This window comes from Passer domesticus, chromosome 18 (assembly GCF_036417665.1).
Source record: "Passer domesticus isolate bPasDom1 chromosome 18, bPasDom1.hap1, whole genome shotgun sequence".
Taxonomy (NCBI): domain Eukaryota; kingdom Metazoa; phylum Chordata; class Aves; order Passeriformes; family Passeridae; genus Passer; species Passer domesticus.
Window position 1 is genome coordinate 13,058,386 of NC_087491.1, and position 16,173 is coordinate 13,074,558.

A 16,173-nucleotide genomic window follows, 5' to 3' on the forward strand; every position below is an offset into this window, starting at 1 on the left:
ACCTGTGGTCTCCCTTTTGGCAGAGCTGGCTCCCACCATGGGCACTGGCCACACTCTGCTCCAGGCTGGGCTCAGACCCTGGAGGGCCAGGCTGGCTCTGTCCCCTGCACTGCTCAGCCCAGGTGGCCTTGTCCCTTGACAGCCCCAGTGGCTGGCAGCCACGCCATGGCCCGGGGCTGGCAGGACACCAACAAGGCCTGGACACCGGTGCTGGTTTTCTAGAACAAGCAAGAGCCTGGCTGATCTGGCTGTGGTTTTTACAGGCACTTCCACCAGCATGCAGCTGAGTAGCTGCCATGTCTTGTCAAGCCCAGGATATGGACTTGGAACATCTTTCTTTGCCTGCTAAACTCCCTCTGTTCTCTGTGTGTCAGGGTCGATGTCTCCATTGTGCCACAGCAGTGCCGTTAGTTATATTAACCACCCTCCACCCAGTAATGACAATCCAGCATATCTCCAAATTAGCCTTTTTATTGAAATCAATAAAGGAGAAATCACATGGCACTAAACTATTTGGTGGCAGCTTTGTTACAAACTCATTACTGGAAAAACCCTTTAAGAGACCTTTAGCCACAGCCATTGATTCCATCACAGCAAGGGTGATCTATGGCGTTAATCAGCTGAGTCACAGCAGAAAGCCCTGGCTGTGTGCTGTCCTGCCTGAGACTCGGCCACATGTCAACAAAAACTCTTTATGGGCAGTAGAGTTGTAGCCTCACAAAAGCAAGACTGACACCACCACCAATCTCCAAACAGACTGATTTTAAAGGCAGTAGTTCACATTCCAGAAAAAAAAAATTAAAAATATGCAATTGCATTGCCAAACTGGCTGGCAACACTCACTTTGGCCTCTGAAACTATTTAGCCTTGGGAAATGACCTGCTTTCCCCAGCACCAGCTCTGGGATTGTTGCAGGTTTTGGACCCACACACGAGTTGCTAGGGTGCCCAGCTGGCTCTTGGCCCTGCCCATGAGCCCATTCACACAGCCACACAGAACCTGCCCTGCATGAGCACATCCCAGCATACCCCAGTCTGAGCAGTTCTCCAGAGATATGCTTTTAGGAATAGAGCAGGAGTTTCAGAGGATCCACCCAGAGTCAATTTTTGCAGGGCTGACCCTTTCTGATCCTTTTTGACCCTCTACCAGTGACATGCTCAAAGTTGTAGCCCTTAATTTTTGGATAACTCCCATGCCTGTACATCTGAGGAAAGGTTAACATGGCTTTTTTTCCTCTGTAACTACATGTTCAAGCTCCATTTGAGTTCCTTTTGCATTGAGGTTGCTGAAAGAATAGACAGCACCAGTACATGCACAGAGCCCTATATCTCATTCCTGGCCTTGTGACAGAACTTAGACAGTAAAACACTTAGAATCAGATTGCTGCACAAGAAAGAATGAATTGAATTTTTGCAGGTATCCAATATCTAAGAGCTTTAAAGAGCCAGCATCTGATAACAAATGATTCCTGCAGGAGTCTGGTGTCAGTTTATTCCAAAATATGTGTCCACTTGCAGTCATTGGCATCAAGCTGCTTCTTGAAAATACCAAGATATAGCACATGACGCCAAATAATTTTTTACCTTTTTTTTTTGTCCAAGGTGCTTCCAGAGAGATATCTCCTCATAAGTGCCTGTGCAGTTCAAAAAAAACCAGGACCAAAAGAAATTCAGATGGAATGCAAACACATTGTGTAAAGAAATATCTGAGAATAAGGCACATTTTTTGAGACATGTGACACAAAATTTTCTTTTTACCTCTCAGAAAACCTCTATAACAACCACCACAATTTAGTAGTAATTTTTGAAGTACTTCCAGCTACATCTGCACTTTCCATGCAGTGCCTTTACCAGGGTGGGATAGGACAGCCCACATGCCCAGCACCTCAACATGCCTGTCCCACAGGGTTTCTCAGTGCTGGCTCTGCTGCCTGCCTGAAATGGGCTCCATCCATCACCAATGATGGGCAGGAGAAACACATACTGGCCAAAGCCACCACCTCGACATCAGAGATGCATCCTCCCCCTAGCTGCTCTGTCAAAGCCGAGCTAAAATGTTTTTCTGCTTTGTAGACTTTTCTCAATGAATTTTCCCATACAGGCACTAGCTTCTTTTTAAAGAATTTTGTGATGATGCTCAAATTCATCCTAAGGAGTGTTTGTTCTGTTTACTCAAATGAAGCCCAACTGTTTCCCCTGAGAGCTTTCTTCAGGTTTCTCCCTGGGATGAAATTCACTATTTTTACATGAAAACATAATTAATTTAAACTTCAATGGGCTTTACAAACAAAATTTAGATTAAAAGATCAGTAAAGATTTTCAACACTTGAGATAGAAACAAGTTTATGACTCACAGGCAGGTCTTATTATGACTGAGGGGCTTTTCATATTGTGGTAAAAGAAAATCCTGCTTCCAGGCCGTTCCATGCTTTATTGTGACTGAGATGCTGTAGTCCTCTGGTAGCAGAAACAGAAACAGTCCCTTACTCATATGTCCTATGTTGAGAAGATGATTTTTTTTTTCTCAGCAATCTGTGTGCAATACTGCTTCTTCTGTAAATTTTCTCCTTTCATACCACCTTGCATTCAAAACTTTCAGTAGAATTACTCTTTCTTCTTGACTGCCTGTCCTGGAATGTTATTAATTTAACAGTTTGATTCTGAACATCTTCAATTCCCAGTGATCAAAGTTTCAAGGACTTAGGCCAAAGCTGCATCAGAACTTTAAAGTGTGAAGTCTTTGGGACCCTCCAGAGCAAGAGCAGATGGACCGTGCCTGGTAGTATCAGCTCCTGCATGTCCTTTCCTCATGTAAAACTACTGAACTTTTAATAGAAAAGTACTTTTTCTTCCTACTTTTTTTCTTGAACTGTTGAACTGACCTTGTCACTCAACACCAGTATTTGGCAAATAAGAGGTCAAATAATTTTTCAAGAGTTTTATTTCACCCCTGAAAGTATGTGATAAACAACTAGGCATATATTGGTCAAATATTCTCTCAGATATCTGGGAAATTTGGGAAAGACACATTGGATCCCAAGACTGGAAACACAGCCAACAGAAGCATATTGTGAATCTTGTTGAGAAGTTCCTAAGCTACACATTTTACTTAAAAATTATATCCCAATTTTCAGGTTCAAGCATAGTGGCTTCTCTGGAGACAGTCTGGGTGTGTCATGCTTTGATCCCTCAAAAAGTTCTGAGAAAAGGTGACAAAAGATAAAGGGAAGCATTTTGTTCAACAGCCAAGTCCACCTTATTCCCATGGTATTGCAGAGTCTACTCCACCCCATTTCAAAGTGAAAGAAAGGAGATACTGCTTTAAAGTGCGCAGACTCTGATGTAATACTGGAACAGACTCATGCACCCATCATGAGAGATAAATAAATGCAAAGCTTACAATATAAAGCACTGTAATGCAGTCTGTGTTCAGATATAAATATAATGGAATTTTTTTTTGAAAATACAAATGAGGAGAAACATACAGATACTCCATACTCCAAAATTCTAAATTTTGGTCCTTGCGTGGTTTTTTATGATTGAGCCTATATCCAGCAAAATTAGATTTAGTGTCCTTGCTTCTTATGAAATTACACAGAGGCTGCTGCTTTATTCCTCTCCAGGACAGTAAAAAGCAATAAAATTCTTGCAGATTTCGACAGCAGGCAATTCAATAAAAGGCTATGTATATTTTATAAGTACAATAAAAACAAGTCTATAGCTGGATCATAAATGGAGGTTTGTTTGGTTGGTTTGTTTTCTGCACACATCAGTGTTGGGGTCTATTTTCAACACAGGATGGTCTTCTCAACACACAGGCGTCCCTTTTTGGGGAGAAGCAGAATGAAATTTATATTTTTATAATGTATTATTTAAGCTTTGCTCAAGGGATTTTGCAATGTGTGTCTGTTTAAAATTTAAAGGTGTTGTGGAACTGAATACTTTCCTGTTCTTGATGAGTGCTATAAAATTTTACAATTCTTTTTGTTACATTTTAAAGTGTATCTGTCTTATCATTGTGGCATTCCCTTTTTTATGAGCAAACAATAAATATTTGATACACACATAATTATTTCCTAGACTTCCATCAATGCTCACTGGTTTTTTAATTCCTCAATAATATAATGGTGAGATTAATAGATTATTTTATTTCTGAGCTGTAGTGCTACAATGCATTTTGTGACAGTGTCTGTCTGTTGAAATATAAAATTTTATACAAATGTAAAATCAAAACTAACAACATACAAATGACCTACCCTACATAATTACAGCTGTATCAATTTTTTCTACTCACTTAGAGGAAGAAATTTTAAAACTCTGAAGAAGCTGATTAAAGAAAAAAATACCCTCCCTATTTGTCTCTGAGACAAGTTCTCCAGGACTGAAAATCAGCAGCAGGTTTATGTGAGCAGGGTCTGTGGCATTGAACCTCAAGTTTTCTGCAGAAGAAAACTTTTCTATGTAACTACACAGAATCCACAAGTACTGGTTTGCCCTTCTGAGTAGTTTGGTAATTAAAGTCTGACTCATACAGCAAAGAATAACCACTGTCATCTTACTAGATGTACCAAGAATACAAACTTTCAGAATATATGAACAATATGGGACAGACCTAAAGACATTTTTTCACCATCAGAGTGAAGCTAAAGCACTGTTGTTCTCATAAAATTGTAGAATCTTGTCATGCAAGAACTACAGAGACCTTTTATTTACAAAGACAAGGTGGTGCAGACTATCTCCATTTCAAAATCCAAACAAGTATGCTTTGGAGAGACATTTGTGTCAGCCTATCAAATGGCAAGAAAAAATTCCCTTTCAGCTCACTTATTAGAACACTGCATTTCTTGCTATAACAGAAAAGGTATGAAACCCACTGCCTTAAAAAGAAATTATTTAAATTAATCACAGCAGGGAGTACAGAGGAGTTAAAAAACATACTATAATAAGAAAAGCATTCAAGGGAGAAAAAATATAGTCTCTAAGATTAGCTGAATGATCATTCATGAATTTGACCCAAACTTCCATAAACTCAGGAAAAGGTAAAACATACAAACATTAGTTAATGCTGTTTCCATTTGCTTCCTTTGTGAAACATAAATTTTGATTTAACAAACTAGCCTTGACCCTGCAGCCCTGCTCCTGCAGTCAGTGTTATCACATCATGACTGCGGAACTGATCACATGAAGGAAATCCAAAGTGCTTTTCATGCCACACTCATGTTTAATTATAACTGGTACTGTGGCAGATTTTACCTTTAAAAACATGAATTTTTTTTCCTGAAAAAAATGCTGGAAAGAAGAAAAAGATAGCAAAAGTCATGTATTCTCATAATGCCTGTAAGAGAAAACTAAATAATTGTGTTATGTTAAACATCATCCTTCTCTTTTCTCATTTGTGTATTACAGTTTTTATTAGGATTCCAGTCCTATTAATGTAGGAAGGATATTTACTTAATATGTGAATGTGCACTATCAGAGATGAAAATACAGGCAAGAGATCAAATTCGGTTCAGATATAGTATTTGCTAAAGCGGGGATGGCTTCTCTCTAGGAGAGCTCTTTCACTCCCAGGAACAGCTTGCTCTCCCTCCTACCCCAGGGCTTTAGCACTCTCTCTTGCTCCAGCTCAGCCACAGGAACCTCTATGGCCTTCACACGGTGACATTTCCAGGGACACGAGCTGTGAGCCGGGACAGCTCTGCCCCACAGAACCTCGTGCTGCTGCTCAGAGCAGAACCTGAGCAGGACCTCGTGCTGCGGTTCGGAGCAGAACCAGAGCAGGACCTCGTGCTGCGGTTCGGAGCAGAACCAGAGCAGAACCAAAGCAGAACCTCGTGCTGCGGTTCGGAGCAGAACCAGAGCAGACCCTCACGCTGCTGTTCAGGGCAGACCCTCGTGCTGCTGTTCAGGGCAGACCCTCGTGCTGCTGTTCAGGGCAGACCCTCATGCTGCTGTCCCGAGCAGACCCTCGTGCTGCTGTCCCGAGCAGACCCTCACGCTGCTGTTCAGCGCAGACCCTCGTGCTGCTGTTCAGGGCAGACCCTCACGCTGCTGTTCAGGGCAGACCCTCACGCTGCTGTTCAGATCAGACCCTCACGCTGCGGCCCGGAGCCCTGCCGAGGCTGCTGCCACCGCACACGGAGCCAGCCCGGGCTGTATCGACGGCCCAGCTGAAGTCTTTGTGATGCATTTAAAAACTGAGATATTGTCGTCCGTTTTATTGAAAAACATTAAAGATTAAGCATAATTTATACTCATTTTTAATCAGTTTATTTGGGGCGTTTTCCCGCAGAGAGGGGCGGATTTGGGGCCCGGGGCGGGGAGCGGCGCCCCCTGCGGGCCCGAGCCGAGCTGTGCCAGGGGTCCCACACGGCTGTGCCCGCTGGAGCGGCTGTGGGACAAGCCCCGTGCCCCAGCACACCAGGCACCAGTGCGGAACACGCTGTGGGCTTCAGCTGTACTGCCTGGCGGCCCCCTCCTGGCAGTGCTCACAGCAGCGCTGAGAGCACTGCCGCGGGGAGCAGCTGCGGCGCAGAGGGCGGGCCGGGGCCGCACGGGACAGCTCGCGCCCGGGGTTTGGGGTGCGCACCCTTCCCACGGAGCGCCCCGGCCCAACCGCTCCGCTCCGAGCGCAGCCAGCAGGGGGCGCTGCCCGGCCCACAGTCCCCGCGGGCGCGGGGCGGAAGGGCTGGGCCAGCGCCACGTGACCGGGACGCGGAAGAGCCTGCCGGAAGGGGGGCAGCCGCTTCCGGTGCGGGCCGGGGTGGGCGCGGGCAGGGCCGGGCCGGGGCCGCGCGGACGGCGCCCGCTATGAGAGACACGCCGCCGGCCGCAGGTGAGGCGCTGCCCCCGTGCGCCCCGCGCGGCCGTGCCGCCGGCGGGCCCGGCCCGCAGGGCCGCGCTGGGGCGGGGCGGCGCGCGAGGCCTTCCCGCGCCCCGCGGCCGCAGGTCCCGCGCTCGGCCGGGCCGGGCCGGGCCGGGCCGGTGTCCCCGGGGCGAGCGGGAGCGGGCTCCGCTCCGGCCGGGGCCCTGTGGCGGGTCCGCGGCAGGTGCCGAAGGCTGGAGCGGGGCCCGGCGGGGCGCGGGGGTGAGAGCGAGATCCGCAGGCCTGCGCGCCGAGAGGGGAGGGAGCTCCCTGCCACTTATTAGAGATAATGGTATTGTAAAGCAGCTTAAATGGGACTTGTGTGTTCTACTCAACGCTCCAGCATGGATATTGTTTTTTTAATTATTAATAATTTAATTAGAAAGACTTTATTCTTCGTGAGTTTGGAGTAAAAGTGCAAAACAAAGCGGATTGTAGAAGGAGGGAGTGATACCCCTTTGGAAAACTGCTTTGCTTGACTTGTATGGCTTTGCTAATTGAAAATATTTTACTTGCATTATGTCTGCACAGCAACTGAGAATACAAAAAAGTCTGCTGTCATCTGGAAATGTTTTTGTGGTGACATGCTAGCTCCCTGCTGAAAGACGGCAGTTTAGATTATCAGTAATTGTGTATGAATTTTACAGGCATCTGTCTTTAAACTTCAGTTAAACATCTTCTGAAGGCTTATTTTTTTTTGTAGGCAAATATTGAAAAATAGAATCTTAATTGTGAGAGTATTCTGAAGGGAGGTAAGGAACTGCATCTGTAGAAGAAAATCTGATTGCTTAAAATAATGGATGTAATATACACAAGGTATAAGATCACTTGAAATACTTAAATAATTATGTCAAATTGTTTTAAGCAAAGTGGTAGGAAAAATTAACAATTGAACTGGCAGGCGCAGTATTCCGTTGCTCACCAGAAAAGTATTGGCAGCTGATTCAGTTCTGAAGAGGTTTGTGCTTTGAGGAAAAGAACCTGAGGAGTGCTGAAGACAGTAAATTTAAAGGTGGTCTTCTGCAATTATGTGGGTGGCAACTTCATGGAACTTGACCACAGAAACCACTTGCTGCTCCATGGCTCTTCAGGAATCCTACAGCACTCCATTTGCACATTATCAAATAGAAAAATTGCACAGGTTTAACTTACTCAAGCAGTTGATATTGGTTTTTCATAGTGGCATTTAAATTTCTGCCATTTCTAATTATAGTAACATGCAAATTTTTCTTAATTTCAATTTAAAACTTCAAGTATGCATTTGATAAGGTTGTATTACTGCTAAAAGGGCTGTTAATCTTTTGGTAAAACATCTGGATTATGTGAGAATACAGATGTGAAAATCTGGGAGCTCTTAGCTGACATTTTGTCATGTAATTGTTATGTCATTACAAATCCATGAGGAGCAAGCAGGAAAAGTTCTGTGCAGCAAAGGTATCAATTTCTTGATTGATCCTTTAAATTCTATGTGATTTCTCTAAAAGGAACATTATAATCCTAGTACTAACCCAAATAACTCAATAAGCTTGGAATTAAAAACTGTACAAGCTGTTGCTGTTCCACCTTTCAGTTAGTGAAACAGTAGGGGAATACATGAGAAGGGTCATAAGCCTCACTCTTAGTGGGGTTCTGCCTGTGCTTCCAGTGTCATCCTGTCAGTTGATGCAGTTGCTTTTGAAAAATTGATGTTAAGTGAAATATTTAATGAGTAAAATCAGTGTTTGTTGGGGATAAATGAGTTGTTTTTGTTGGCATTTGAAATATAAAATCTTTTGTATGCTGGTACAAACTGTGGGACATCCTGGAGTTAGAACTCTACTGTATAATTCTGTGAAATAACAGTTTCATCAGCCTAAACTCATGTTTGAAATGCTTAGTCTATCCTAACTGGATAGCTTGCTGTTTGTAGCTCCTGCTGTAGTTGATGAGTCCTCTTGAAGAGAAGAAACACAACAAAATATGCTGGAATAGCAATTTATGGCCTTAATACAGCTGTCAGAAGAGAGAAATGAGGTGGCTTGAGAGAAATACAACAGTGGCAAAAGGTTGAGTTCCATGTGAGTCTGTTAAGAAAAAAGAAAAAAACGTAGAAGAAAATGGAAAGCTCGGTAACTGACCAAGCAGAATTTCTAATTTTATTTCTTTTTTTTATATATATTTTTTTCTTGCAGCACAACACTAAATTTGTAATGAAATGGAGTCTGGGTCAAGCTCCTTTCGAGTGGAATTTCCAGATTTTTCTAGCACCATTCTGCAGAAGCTAAACCAGCAGCGCCAGCAAGGACAATTATGTGATGTGTCCATTGTGGTTCAGGGCCATCTCTTCAGAGCCCATAAAGCTGTTCTTGCAGCTAGTTCACCTTACTTCTGTGATCAGGTTCTCCTGAAAAACAGCAGGCGAATAGTCCTGCCTGATGTGATGAATCCCAGAGTATTTGAAAACATTCTTCTGTCTACCTATACAGGCCGGCTGGTAATGCCTGCACCAGAAATTGTTAGTTATCTGACAGCAGCAAGTTTCCTTCAGATGTGGCACGTAGTGGATAAGTGCACAGAAGTGCTTGAGGGAAACCCAACGGTTCTGTGTCAGAAGATGAATCATGGCAGTGACCATCAGTCTCCAAGCAGTAGTAGCTACAACGGCCTTGTTGAAACCTTTGAACTTGGCTCTGGAGGACAGACAGAATTCCACAAAGTGCAGGAACTAAGGGATGGTGAAAATGAAGAAGAGAGCTCTAAAGATGAACTGTCATGTCAGCTGACAGAACACGAGTACCTTCCCAGTAATTCTTCAACAGAACATGACAGACTTAGCACTGGAATGACCAGTCAGGATGGGGAAGAGGGAACTAGTGACAGTGCAGAGTACCAGTATAGCAGACCAATGTATAGCAAACCCAGTATCATGTCTCACAAGCGGTGGATCCATGTGAAACCAGAAAGGTTTGAACAAGACTGTGAAGGCGTTGATAATCCTTATGATGAACACCAAGTTTCTGAATCCATGAATACCATCCAGGCAGATCACTCAATCCAGTCTTCAGGTGTTGAAGATTTTCACATAGGTGACAAAAAGATGGAAGCAGAATTTGATGAACAGGCAGATGAAAGTAATTATGATGAACAAGTTGACTTCTATGGCTCGTCTATGGAAGAATTTTCCGGTGAAAGGGCAGATGGAAATTTAAGTGCTCACAGACAGGATCTTATGATGGCAGCAGGCTATGGTGAAAGCATTGATATGGCCACGGGGATTAAAGAAGAAACATCACTCACTGGATTCTCCCATGCCGATAAGCTCTATCCTTGTCAGTGTGGAAAAAGCTTTACACACAAAAGTCAGAGAGATCGGCATATGAGTATGCACCTTGGTCTTCGACCTTATGGCTGTGGTGTCTGTGGTAAGAAATTCAAAATGAAACACCATCTTGTAGGCCATATGAAAATTCATACAGGCATAAAACCGTATGAGTGTAACATCTGTGGGAAAAGATTTATGTGGCGGGACAGTTTTCATCGGCATGTGACCTCTTGTACCAAGTCCTATCAGGCTTCTAAAGCTGAGCAGAGTACTACTGAGATGAACTAAGACATTAGTGCTTACATTTGTTTAGTAAAGTAAGAAAAATAAACTAATTATGCAAATAATGTCTGGTACTTGCTATTGTATGTTCTCAAAACAAAAGTTTTAATAAGTACGCTGGTATAAACAGATCAAATGTATTTTGCTTCCTGCAATATTACTCCAGGTGTTTATTGTGGGAAGTGCATGTGGTTAATCTGAAAGGTGCCTGCAAAATGAGGTCTGAGATTGATTGTAATCACAGCAGTATCTAGAAGCCATCTTGTATTTCCAGGTCATCTAAATTCACAGTAAAACTCAGCTTTAAATTGACAAAAATCCTGAAAATACTTAGATGGATGAGAAATTCAGGTAGTACTCCTTAATGGAAAAGAAAACTAAGATGACCAAACTGGCTTATATGATTCACATTTAAATGAAGGAAAAAAAAGAGAATTCCACTTCAAGGTGAAGCATCATTAGGTAGTGTGCATCATTCAGTAGCCTTTGTTGTATTGCTTAATGAGAGGCAGTGGTAAAGGTGGTTTGGTTTTCTGTTATCCATCATCTTTTTTTAAAATTTATCTTCAGTAAAACAGATGTCTAATTTTGTGCTGATTTGTGTTTAGAGTCTGTAATGCACTTACAGTTTTCACTATATAAACTTCAGTATATATTAAGTATACTCGCTGTTCTAGGGTCTAATGCTGTATGACTCTTGACTTCATTAGATTTTAATTACTAAGTTGTGAGAGCTTCTAGAAGTGTGTGTAATAAGTATGTCTTAGTAAAAAATAAGACCCCAACTAAAAGTAAAATGTAACATTTGGAACTTAGTCAAAATAATCAAATATTTAAAGTGTAAATTTCTGTTCAAATTTTTGTGGCTTAGTACAGTAGCAAGTACCAAACTCTGGATTAATGAACTGACTTGTTATTGGTACAAAAACTTCTTTGAGAACTTCTATCTAGTTTTAGAAACCTGCTTTAGGAAAATTACATAGTCATTGATAGGTATTTATACTTCTAATTCTTTACTATTTGAATAGTATATAATACTAATTCTTGGTACTGAACTACTGTGACTGGTGATCACAAGCAGAGTTGTTTGCTTCCTTGAAGTTGCTTGTGGAAAAAAGTAGGAAGTATGTGATTTGGGATCTTCTAATGGTACTGCAGAACATGGTACCATGCTTACGTCTGAAGCTGGTATTTTTGCTGGGAAAGTGACACTTGTTCTGTGTTAAGATGAGGATCTGTGTGCAGGGCTCTCATTCATGGAGATAGATGGAGGAGTGTGTATAGTTCTAAGAGATGCTGCCAGCTGTGCAGATTGAGTAAAGGCATCAGTTGTAAAGGTGACAACAGGATTTTGGGGTTGAAAGCTTAATGCAGTCCAATGCAAAAGCAATTGCTTCTTAGTAAGCAAAAGCTTCTTTGTAGCTTACTGAAATATGACAAGGAAAGAACATACATAGAAAATAATAGAAAGAGGTGATAACCAAGTACAGTGCTGTCCACATGGGGAAAAAGTTAACCAGCATTAAGACCTAAGACTATCTGACCCCAGTTTCTGTATTAGGTACTGTTGTGTGCAGGATAATGTACTGAACAGATGACCCTGTATGGTGAAGCAAAACCACACAAAGATTATTACACTTCAGATTCTTTTTTGAACTCCCTGTTGCAAATTGTCTTAAGATACAACTGAACTGTATCCTGAATGTCTGCTGCAAGCTGAGGGTTTTCTACTCGGTGAGCTGTAATTACTGTAATTGCTTTACTGGCATTCTACTTAAAAACATGATTTTTTAAGAGGCTCTTAATTATTAATCTTCTAATGCTTCAAATATTTTTTCATATGGAATTTTGTTAAAACAGATGTTCCCAAGTACAATGAACCCATTGCTGGCAATGGGTATGAATGCTCAGCACCACAGAGTTCCAGTTCTTCGCACTTAATTGAACTCTACAAATAACATGGTGGCCATGTTTAACCTTTGTGATCAAGGTACCAAAACAGGGATTTTGCTCACTAACACTGTAACCTGCTTAATGTATAGCACTTTGTATTTAAACTAAACAAAACCAAAAAAAAAAAAAACCCACAAAAAAACCCCCCAAAAAACAGACAAAAAAAAACCCTCCGAAAACAAAAACAACAGAAAAACCAAACCATAATACTTTATAAGTATGTTTTTTAAACTTAGAAATTATATTCCCTCTATGGTTTGTTTACACACTGCTAACACTGTCCTTTTTAATACTAAAAAATACTATAATGCTTGCCTGTTTACATGAGGGTAGAGGAAAGGGTTCTCGCACTCGGTGGCCCTATTTTTCCATTCTCCAAGGCCTTACCACATACATGGTGTCATTTCTGTAAGTACCATCATCACATTTGAAGGAAGGCATTAGAATCATAGAATGGTTTGGGTTGGAAGGAGACTTTGAAGGTCATCTACTTCCAACCCTTTTGCCATAAGCATGGACACCTTCAGCTAGGCCAGGTTGCTCAGAGCCCCATCCAGCCTGGCCTTGAACATGTCCAGGATGTTTATTCTCATACTCATTTCAAGAATGATCTTGTATATTACATTGGTTCTCAGCCCCTTTCCAATTGTTGCTTTAGTTTTGCATAAAAAGGTTAAGGGTGCCTCTTCCGATTTAACCATAAAAGGGCTGGACAGAAACACCAGTCTGAAAACTGTGGTCAAAAAAAAAAAAAAAAAAGTTGAACTCAGACCATCCTACAGAGCTGCCAGCAAAACTGTTTCTTTTACCAGCTTGGAATGACTTTTATATGGGATATTTCAAGGTTTAATGTTACTTCTATTTGCAGTTAATTACTTTGAAATAGAGCTTTAAAATCAAATGTACTGCGAGAGACACTTTAAAGATTTTATAACAGGTTCAGTAGATCATATTATAGAACCATGTCCTTTTTAAACGACTTAGCATGAATAGTAACTTTTTAGTATTTGCCTCTTGCTGTTTTACTCCATATTATGGCATTGTCTTGAAAGTCCAGCAAATGTTGCTCCAGTGATTTTTGTAGCACTTGGCTTTCTGCTGTTAATTTACACGAAACAAATTGATTGCAGGAAAATACTGATCTGATTGTCATGAGATCAGGTTGAGAGGATTGATGATTTAAGGATAGCGTGAGATACATGTCTAAAATTCTTACATTTGCATGTCACAGGTGAAACAGTTGTCTTGTGGTATTTTTCTTGAACTCAGTTTATTGCCCTTTGTCAAACTTCTAATCACCAGTTCAGGTACTGGGGGGAAGATAAAATATCACTTAAACCATCTTCCTCAGGCTCAGCTTAAGTCTCTTCTCCCTGCCTCTTCTCCCTGCCTTTGTATTCTCAGTTTTCTTGCTTTCACCAAGAGTTGTACTCAGTTCCTGCCATTTCCTTTAGTAAGGTGACAGGTCACAGAGGAGGTTGGGGTCATATGCACACTTCCTTGTCTGATGCTTTTCATTTCTTAGTGGGTGTCCTCTGGTGCTTTGGCCTGGTCAGTGTCACTATTCATGGTGACACTGGGCCACAGTCCCTTCAGGGATGTATGTGTCTGTTCCAACTTGGTTCTTCTGTGGAACTCAGTTATTTCAGAGGTGTACCTGCTCTAGCAGGGCTTAGCTGTAGGCCAAAGTCATCTTAGAAGTGAATCTCCTCAGGCAGGGAGTGTGTCCTTCTGTGAGTGTGTCTATACATGTTCTCAGTGACTTCTTCAGGTGTTTTCCCAAGAGCAGCTCTTCAGTCTTTTCACCTGTATCCAGAAGTATCTTCTCCATGTGTCTCCATGCACCTCTTGCTAGCAGCTGCCACTCTTCCTTAAGTGTATTTAGCAGAAGCATTTTGTGCACCTCTGGCTGAGATTTTGGCTGACAGTGGATTGTTCACATCCATTTTTTGTGCACACTGAACTTCTTTAGACTAGTGCAGGGCAGCCTGCAAACTAGCCACGTGTCACCCCTGCAGTCCCTGCCACTGGTGGCCAGTGCAGTTGAACATAGCAAGCCAAGACATACAGATGCAGCTTCTGTCAAGCTTCTGATCTTTGCTAATGGAGTGGTCTTGTTCAAGGTATGAAAAATTATTTCTTATTTGTGGGGAGGAGGGAAGCAATCCATATATATGTATATATATAATATGACTGCATATGTATATGATGAATTTCACTAATCTTCCCATATGCTTCATTACCTTTGATGATGTGGCTGTTGGCTGTAGTAAAGTGAGTGTCTTCTGAAAACCAGCCATATTGTATACCCAGGTGGCTTTCAGACTTTCCTGCTGCTTTGAAGCCATTCATTGTCCTAGCAGTGGTAAGAAGACTTAATAATACTACAGCTAAGTTCCTTTTCATTCCATTTTGTAACTATGATGTTAATTACCATGGAATCTGTGTAACTGCCATTCTGAAAATTCAACTGTTAGCAGGGTTAAAATCTGCTGAGGTGTATATTGGACCCTTTTGAGGGAGAAGGTTCCTGTTTCACACACCAGTGTTGGTTTGCGGGGTGCTTTTTTGTTGTTTCATTTTTTAAACTTTCCTTGTTAGTTTTATGGGTGAGCAGATAGACCCTAGAAGATATTGTCAGTACAATTTTTGGTCACAGCTTTTTTCATCTGAGGTGTGTCTAAGGTTGAGAAACCATCCTGTATCATAAGCAAGGCAGATGATCAAAGGCTTATGTATGGAGTGTTCCAGTGTTACTGATCATGAAAGAAAGGAGGCATATCAGGATTTGTAATCTCAATGCTTTTGTGTGGGTACCAGCAAGATGACCTGTCTCTGAATTATGAGAGCCCACAGCAGTACATTGAGTGTTTTGCTATAACAGAATTAGGACCCTTCTCAAAGCAACAAAGGAAAGTTGGGGTTTTTTTGTCTTTTAAATGCTTCATTGGGTAGCTTGGCTTCTTTAGCTATTAGCTGTAAACTGTCAGTGGCCTAGGGGAAGATGCTGGAAAAGAAGATGGTATATTTTTAATGTGATTAAATTGCAAGTTCTGATTTTTGCTTGAAGCCTGTGTCTGTCGATTGCTGCTCCTTTTTTTTAATTCATGGGATTCCATATTTCTTTCAGAAATGTAACTGTTTATGCAAGTCAAGTGAATCTTCCTTAATGAGCTATAAGTTTTTATTCTAAACAAGTCATTTATAATAGTAAATTTGCATATCTTGATATTTTGTGAGATGTTATGCCTGTATTGCAGAGGTTGGATAGTTTTGTCTATAAATATTGCTGTCCTAATTGTACAGCATGGTTTTAATTTAATGTTACTGTTCAAGATTTTCTTCTTATAGAAGAGTCCCATGCCCCTTTTTTTCTATAACATGTTTTAATAAATGTTATCTGTCAACTTTGTAAATGTTTTCTTAAGCTTGAATGAAAGGAATGCATGTCTAGTACTAGTATTTAATATTTCACTTTGCCAAAATAAGTGCTCAAAAGTAAAAATCCAAAAGTTGTTGATATATAACTTTATTAAATATATTAAAAAGTGTATCTATCTAGTAATGTGTCTTCTTGAAATAATGATAACATGCCAGCCTAGTCTAAGATAACATTAAACTAAAACCTGATTTTTATGACACAGTAAGTTTGATGAATTTGTGGAATTAGACCCATTTCTTTGCTGCTTTAGGTAATTGGCTTCCATGCTAGTTCAAATTTGTCAAACAGGTTTTGTTGTAACTGGTTTTTTTTTGCAGAATGATGATCTCTG

General features: G+C 41.4%; 1 protein-coding gene across 5 annotated transcripts; it reads left to right on the top strand.

The window, feature by feature from the left end:
- The first annotated feature begins 6,693 nt into the window (after positions 1–6,693).
- On the top strand, positions 6,694–15,953 carry ZBTB43 (zinc finger and BTB domain containing 43). Of its 5 annotated transcripts, XM_064393911.1 has the most exons (4): positions 6,816–6,834; positions 7,568–7,616; positions 8,774–8,921; positions 9,036–15,953. In XM_064393911.1, exon 4 carries the CDS (start codon positions 9,059–9,061, stop codon positions 10,451–10,453), a length of 1,395 nt encoding a protein of 464 aa, XP_064249981.1. In that variant the 5' UTR covers positions 6,816–6,834; positions 7,568–7,616; positions 8,774–8,921; positions 9,036–9,058; the 3' UTR covers positions 10,454–15,953. The 5 variants fall into 5 exon arrangements, with proteins under 5 accessions (XP_064249983.1, XP_064249982.1, XP_064249981.1 ...); XM_064393912.1 differs by lacking the exon at positions 7,568–7,616 and having other exon boundaries at positions 6,775–6,834; XM_064393914.1 differs by lacking the exon at positions 8,774–8,921.
- The last annotated feature ends 220 nt before the right edge of the window (positions 15,954–16,173 follow it).